Below are 8346 nucleotides of genomic sequence, written 5' to 3' on the forward strand. Positions count from 1 at the left end.
ACTCCCCAGTGTTCATTGTAGTGTGTTTACAATGGCCAAGACATGGAAACAACCTAAATGTCCATCAACAGAGGACTGGATAAAGATGTGGTACATATGTACAATGGAATACTACCCAGCCATTAAAAGAATGAAACAGTCTTATTTGTAGCAACATGGATGGCCCTACAGATTGTCATACTGAATGAAGTAAGTCAGACAGAGAAGGAAAAATATCATATGGCATCTCTGATATGTGGAATCTAAAAGGAAAGTATACAAATTAACTCACAAAAGAGAAAGAGACTCACAGACTTAGAGAACAAACTTATGGTTGCCAGGGGGAAGAACAGGTGGAAGAGATAGTTAGAAAGTTCAGATGGGATAAACACATATTTAAAATTGATAACCAACAAGGACTTACTGTATAGCACATGGAACTCTGCTCAATGTTATGTGGCAGCTCAGATGGGAGGTCATTTGGGGGAAAATGGATATCTATATCTATATCTATATCTATCTATATCTATCTATATATATCTATATCTATATATCTATATATCTATATATATATGTATGGCTGAGTTCCTTTGCTGTTCATCTGAAACTATCATTACATTGTTAACTGGCTATACCCCATTACAAAATTAAAAGTTTAATAAAAAGTAAAACACGATTTCCAACTCCTCTTTGGGCAGAAATGGAAAACTACATAAATTTAGATATCATACTCAAATAATTATCAAAGAAAGGCAAATAGAAGACATAATTTATTTCATCCACTAGTACAAAGCTAAAATAACAAAACTTCATCTTAAAATATTTTTAATAGGACAAACACAGACTTTTTTATCAGGCATTACATTTAAGTGCATCTTCTTCCTCTCTCCAACCTGTTTCTTTCTCAATCACACTTTAGTAAATCTGACAGCACACATGTGGTCTTGCCAACTAAACTAAAGACATTTTGAAAGCATGACCATTAATTTGGTCACTGATGTCTACAGCACTGAGCCCAAAGGCTTGGAACTAAGCTGTATGGTACTTATTTACTAAATTTAATCGAATCATCCACCAAGTGCCAATAAATAAAAAGTTTTATCTAACATTTTTACCTAACATCTTTACAAAAAAGATTTTACCTAGAGGTTCAAACAAACCAAGATTTGCTTCATTTACTATGCCTGAATTTCTAAATTTTATAAATACATCTCAGTAACTAAATTACAAAGGATCATAAAAACATAAGGAGAAAATACAGAATAAAAAGGATTTTTCTGTGACTCCCTGTCTTACCTTTTCAACATCTCCCAGGCCCTCAGTGTCCAGAAGGACCAGAGTGTGGTCTGATTTGGAAGGGTGGGGTACACACCACATCCAGATGCCCTTGGTTTTAGACTGCACTGTGGAGCCCAGAGGGAAACCTGCAAGTGAAAAGAGAGAGCAACATTCAGTAACAGAGGATAATCTAAACAGCCGAGCGCTATAAAGTCAGACTTACTGGAATGCAAGTACCCCAGGATGCACTATCGTGCTTTCTCTATTTCCTCAAGAATGCCCTACTTTGTGTTTCATCTATTTCAGGGAGGAGGAATATTAATTGCGAAAGTGATGCCAAGCATGGGTTCAACATGAAAACGAAAAGGTATCCTTGAAGCAGATAAAAAGGAGGTGATTGATGACGATTATAAGAGCATTTTGAAAAAATGGTGAGGTTCAAAGCTGGAGAGAACTGGATTGATGAGAGACATAGGAAAAGTGAGAAAAATTAAAAATTTTTTTTGCCAGACAAAATAGTATTTTTAAAAGAGAAGTTAACCAAAAAGATATAAAATTGAAGAAGGAACATGATAGATATTCAAACACAATTATATATTATTGGGAATATTTCATTAAAAAGTAAAATGGTTTCAAGATAAAGCAGACTACAAGGCAAGAACCCAGTGCTTCAGCAAGTGAAATAAGATAGAATTTAAGGCATTAGTAGGAGAGAATTTTGTTAACAGGAGTAAAACAACAAATATGGTAACAAATGATGCTAATGTAGTGATTTAGTGGTAAGAATTTTAAGGTTAAGTTTAAGGTTGATTTATTGAGAGGAATCTGATTCTCCTTTCACATGCACAGGGAAAAAAACTAAGAATATGAGATATAGTTGTAGTCGTGCAATGACCTCTGCCCAAGTATGACACTCACCATGGTTCTGTCCTGCAAGACGGTTCATCAAGTAGGATTTACCCGTACGATACAGTCCTACAATGGCTACTACCACCACTGGATGAGAAATCTTCTCAAGAGTCTCTATAGCTTCCTGGTTCACTGACAGTTGCACATTGTCATTTTCTACCAGAGAAATAGGGGCCATCATGTCCCGCCCAGATGCCATGGCTACCTGCCAACTTAAGAGAGTCTCCCTGTAGAAATAAAATTACAAAATTATTCTCCAATTCCAAGTTATTCAAAGCACACACTCGCTTAGGACTGAGTGAGACTTCCTTAATTTCCATGAGACAGAATATAACCTAGAAATAGCACACCGCAGAGGCAACCTTATATCATTCTCCCAAACCACTGATGATGTCGTTAATAAAAGAAAAGGCAACATTACTCTCCATAATTTCACTTCAATAGCAAGAATATAATTCACATAGCTGTTACCATGCACTGAAGGCCTCCAATATCCCAAATCCTATGATACATACCTGACAATGCTGCTGCTGCCACTAAGTCGCTTCAGTCGTGTCCGACTCTGTGCAACCCCATGGGCTGCAGCCCACCAGGCTCCCCCATCCCTGGGATTCTCCAGGCAAGGACACTGGAGTGGGTTCCCATTTCCTTCTCCAATGCATGAAAGTGAAAAGTGAAAGTGAAGTTGCTCAGTCGTGTCTGACTCAATAGCCAGCTGTTAATACACTGGTACTTATGGGAATCTACAAAATAGAAATCATTATATACCTTTGCCAAGGAGATCAATGGGCCTTACAAAGTCTGAGTGAATAAGTAATAGAATCAGGATTATATTCTAGACAACTGAGCAAATGGCAGACTGGAAAGCTCTAAACTCCTGCTTCTCCAAGCGGACATCAAAAACAACCAAACTGTTGGCTAGAATGACTTTCTGGTAGTTTTATGAAACAGTTGAGAGTCTAAAACAATCAAATAAATACCCAGTCAAAAAGCCACATTTAAAATGGTACAAAAATTAGTGGTTTTTGCTTGCCTTTAGGCCAGCAACTCCAGGGTAGTGCAGTCTTTGTCAGAAGGAGGAGATAACCCATTCTCCAGTTTTATCTCTTTATCCAGAAGAAATGGAGCAGATCTTATTTAAAACATTATAACCATAAGTGCATGGTTATAGGGTTCTGAGAAAAATAGGAACTTATTTTAGACTTTCAACTGTTTCATAGAACTATCAGATGTTATTCCAGCCAACAACTTGGTTGTTTTGCTGTCTTCTTGGGGATCCAAGGTTTTGTGCTGTTGTTCAGTTGCTAAGTCTTGTCTGACTCTTTGTGACCCCATGGACTGCAGGAGGCCAGGCTTCCCTGTCTTTCATGATCTCCCAGAGTTTGCTCCAATACATGTCCATTGAGTCGGTGATGCCATCTAACTGTCTTATCCTCCGCTGCACCCATCTTCTCTTGCCCTCAATCTTTCCCCCACAATGAGGGTCATTTCCAATGAGTCAGTTTTTTGCATCAGGTAGCCAAATATTGGAGCTTAAGCTTCAGCATCAGTTCTTCCAATGAATATTCAGAGTTGATTTCCTTTAGGATTGACTTGTTTGACTTTCTTGCTGTCTTCTCCAAGAGTCTTCTTCAGCACCACAATTTGAAATCATCAGTTCATTGGAGTTCAACCTTCTTTATGGTCTAAGGCTCACATCCATACATAACTATTGGAAAGACCATAGCTTTGACTATATGAATTTTTGTGGCCAAAATGGTGTCTCTGCTTTCATAGCAAACAGCCTCTTCCAAAACACAAGAGATGACTCTAAGCATGGACATCACCAGATGGTCAATACCAAAATCAGATTGAGTATATTCTTTGCAGCCGAAGATGGAGAAGCTCTATGCAGTCAGCAAAACACAAGACAAGGAGCTGACTGTGGCTCAGCTCACAAACTCCTTATTGAAAAACTCAGACTTAAATTGATGAAAGTAGGGAAAAACACTAGATTTTGCAGGTATGATGTAAATCAAATCCTTTATGATTATACAGTGGAAGTGACAAATAGATTCAAGGGATTAGATCTGATAGATAGAGTACTTGAAGAACTGTGGACAGAGGCTGGTAACATTATATAGGAGGTGGTGATCAAAACCATATGCAAGAAAAAGAAATGCAAAAAGGAAAAATGATTGTCTAAAGAGATCTTACAAATAGCTGAGAAAACAAGAGAAATGAAAGGCAAAGGAGAAAAGGAAAGATATATCCATCTGAATGCAGAGTTCCAAAGAATAGCAAGGAGAGATAGAAAGCCTCCCTCAGTGATCAATGCAAAGAAAAAGAGGAAAACAATAGAATGAGAAAGACTAGAGATCTCTTCAAGAAAATTAGAGATACCAAAGGAACATTTCATGCAAAGATAAGCACAATAAAGGAGAGAATCGATATGGATCTAAAAAAAGCAGAAGATATTAAGAAGAGGTGGCAAAAATACACTGAAAAACTATACAAAAAAGATCTTCATGACCCAGGTAACCACAACGATGTGATAACTCATCTAGAACCATACATCCTGGAGTGCAAAGTCAAATGGGAAGCATCACTAGTCAAATAGGAACAAAGTTAGTGGAGGTGATGGAATTCCAGTTAGGTTATTTCAAATCTCAGAAGATGATGCTGTGAAAGTGCTGCACTCAATATGCCAGCAAATCTGGAAAACTCAGCAGGGGTCATGGGAAAGGTCAGTTTTCATTCCAATCCAAAGAAAGGCAGTGCTAAAGATAGTTCAAACTACTGCACAATTGTACTCATCTCATATGCCAGCAAAGTAATGCTCAAAATTTTCCAAGTCAGGCTTCAACAGTACGTGAACTGTGAACTTCCAGATGTTCAAGCTGGATTTATAAAAGACAAAGGAACCAGAGATCAAGTTGCCAACATCCATTGGATCACAGAAAAATCAAGAGAGTTCCAGAAAAACATGTGCTTCATTGACTATGCTAAAGCCTTTGACTGTGCGGATCACAATAAACTCTGGAAAAATCTGAAAGAGGTGGGAATATCAGACCACCTGACCTGCCTCCTGAGAAATCTGTATGCAGGTCAAGAAGCAACAGCTAGAACCAGACATGGAACAAAGGACTGGTTCCAAACTGGGAAAGGAGTACATCAAGGCTGTATATTGTCACCCTGCTTATTTAATTTATATGCAGAGTACATCATGTGAAATGCCAGACTGGATGAAAAAAAGCTGGAATCAAGATTGCCAGGAGAAATGTCAATAAGTCATATATGCAGATGACACCACCCTGATGGCAGAAAGCAAAGAAGAACTAAAAAGCCTCTTGATGAAAGTGAAAGAGGAGAGTGAAAAACCTGGCTTAAAACTCAACATTCAGAAAACTAAGATCATGGCATCCTGTCCCATCACTTCATGGCAAATAGATGGGGAAACAGTGGCTGACTTTATTTTTCTGGGCTCCAAAATCACTGCAAATGGTAACTGCAGCCATGAAATTAAAACACACTTGCTCCTTGGAAGAAAATATATGACAAAACTAAACAGCATATTAAAAAACAGAGACATTACTTTGCTGACAAAGGTCTGTCTAGCCAAAACTATGGTTTTTCCAGTAGTCATGTACGGATGTGAGAGTTTGACTATAAATAAAGCTGAGTGCCAAGGAATTGATGCTTTTGAACTGTGGTGTTGGAGATGACTCTTGAGAGTCCCTTGGACTGCAAAGAAATCCAAACAGTCCATTCTAAAGGAAATCAGTCCTGAATATTCATTGAAAGGACTGATGGTGAAGCTAAAGATCCAACTTTCTCCACCTGATGTGAAGAACTGAATCATTGGAAAAGACCCTGATGCTGGGAAAGATCAAAGGCAAGAGGAGAAGGGGATAACAGGATGAAATGGTTGGGTGGCATCACTGACTTAATGGACATGAGTTTGAGCAAGCTCTGAGAGTTGGTGATGGACGGGGAATCCTGGCATGCTGCAGTCCATAGGATCACAAAGAGTTGGACACGACTAGCAACTGAATGAACTGATGGTGTGTCATGGCTTTTCTTCCAAGAAGCAAATATCTTTTAATTTTGTGGTTGCAGTCACCATCTGCAGTGATTTTCGAGCCCAAGAAAATAAAATCTGTCAGTACTTCCACTTTTTTCCCTTCCATTTGCCATTAAGCAATGGTACCAAATGCCATGATCTTAGTTTGAATGTCTAGTTTTAAGCAGGCTTTCACTCTCTTCTTTTATTCTCAGGCTCTATAGTTCCTCTTCAATTTCTGCCTTAGGGTGGTATCACCTGCATATCTAAGGTTTTTGATATTTCTTCCAGAAATCTTGATTCCAGCTTGTGAGCCATCCAGTCCAGCATTTTGCATGATGTATTCCACATATAAGTTAAATAATCAGGGTGACAATATACAGCCTTGACATACCTCTTTCCCAATTTGAAACCAGGGCATTGTTCCATGTTTGGTTGTAACTGGTGTTTCTTGTCCTGCATACAGGTTTCTCAGGAGGCAGGTAAGGTGGTCTAATATTCCCATCTGTTTAAGAATTTTCCACAGTTTGTTGTGATCCACACTGTCAAAGGCTTTAGCATAGTTAATGAAGCAGAAATTGATGTATCTTTGGAATTCCCTTGCTTTTTCTATGACCCAGCTGGTGTTGGCAATTTGATCTCTGGTTCCTGTGTCTTTTCTAAATGCCAGCTGGTACATCTGAAAGTTGTTGTTTCATGTACTGTTGAAGTCTACCTTGAAGGATTTTTAGCATTATCTTGCTAGCATGTGAAATGAGCACAACTGTATGGTAGTTTGAACATTCTTTGGCACTGCCTTTCTTTGGGATTGGAATGAACACTGACCTTTTCCAGTCCTGTGGCCACTGCTGAGTCTTACAAATTTGCTGACATATTGAGTGTAGAATTTTAACAGCATCATCTTTTAGAATTTTAAATACCTTAGCTGGAATTCCATCACCTCCACTAGCTTTGTTTGTAGTGATGTTTCCTAAGGCCCACTTGACTTCACTTTCCAGGATGTCTGGCTCTAGGTTAAGGACCGCACCATCATAGTTATATGAGTCATTAAGGCCTTTTCTGGTATAGTTCTTCAGTGTATTCTTACTACCTCTTCTTAATATCTTCAGCTTCTCTTAGGTCCTTGCCATTTCTGTCCTTTATTGTGCCCATCTTTGCATGAAGTGTTCCCTTGGTATCTGATTTTCTTGAAGAGCTCTCTAGTCTTTCACATTCTATTGTTTTCCTTTGTTTTTTGCATAGTTCACTTAAGAAGACTTTCTTATCTCTCCTTGCTTCTCTCTGGACCTTTGCATTAAGTTGGGTATATGTTTCCCTCTCCTTTGCCTTTTAATTTTCTTCTTTCCTCAGATATTTTTAAGGCCTACTCAGACAACCTTTGCCTTCTTGCATTTCTCTTTCTTGGGGAGAACTTTGGTTACCACTTCCTGTACAATGTTGGGAACCTCTGGCCATAGTTCTTCAGGCACTCCATCTACCAAATCTAATCCCTTGAATCTATTCTGCACTCCCACTGAATAATTGTAAGAAATTTAGGTTATACCTTAAAGGCCTATTGGTTTTTCCCTACTTTCTCCCATTTAAGCCTGAATTTTGCAATAAAGATCCAATGATCTGAGCCACAGCCAGCTCCTGATCTTGATTTTGCTGACTGTGAAGAGCTTCTCCATCTTCAGCTGCAAAGAATATAATCAGTTGATTTCAGTATTGACCATCTGGTGAGTCCATGTGTAGAGTCAACTCTTGTGTTGTTGGAAGAGAGTGTTTGCTATGACCAGTGCATTTTCTTGGCAAAACTCTGTTAGCCTTCGCACTGGTTCATTTTATACTCCAGAGCCAAATTTGCCTGTTCCTCTAGGTATCTCTTGACTTTCTACTTTTGCATTCTAATCCTCTATGATGAAAAAGAGATCTGTTTTTGGTGTTAATTCTAGAAGGTCTTATAGGTCTTCATAGAGTCGTTCAAAGCAAGAGCTTAGAGCTACACTGACATAAGAGAAGTCATTTTTTATCTGTCATTTTGTGATATAAACTTGGCCACGGTGCTTCCTCTTGAATAGATTTCAGTAATTAATGATCTTAAGGTAAGTGAAAGAATGCAGGAACAAAGCAAAAACTGTTGCAAAAACAATAGTTCA

The 8346-nt window shown here is 38.4% G+C and overlaps 1 protein-coding gene across 1 annotated transcript in view; it reads right to left on the minus strand.

Moving 5' to 3' along the window:
* Positions 1-2365, minus strand: part of LOC102174832 (guanylate-binding protein 6-like) — a 39700-nt gene extending 37335 nt beyond the window's left edge. Inside the window, exons 1-2 of the mRNA XM_018046504.1 lie at positions 2176-2365; positions 1276-1403 (exon numbers count right to left, since the gene is read on the minus strand). Coding sequence (XP_017901993.1) covers positions 1276-1403; positions 2176-2365 — 318 coding nt within the window. The remainder of the gene's footprint in view (positions 1-1275; positions 1404-2175) is intronic.

The sequence above is a fragment of the Capra hircus genome, chromosome 3 (genome assembly GCF_001704415.2).
Source record: "Capra hircus breed San Clemente chromosome 3, ASM170441v1, whole genome shotgun sequence".
NCBI classification, from domain to species: Eukaryota; Metazoa; Chordata; class Mammalia; order Artiodactyla; family Bovidae; genus Capra; species Capra hircus.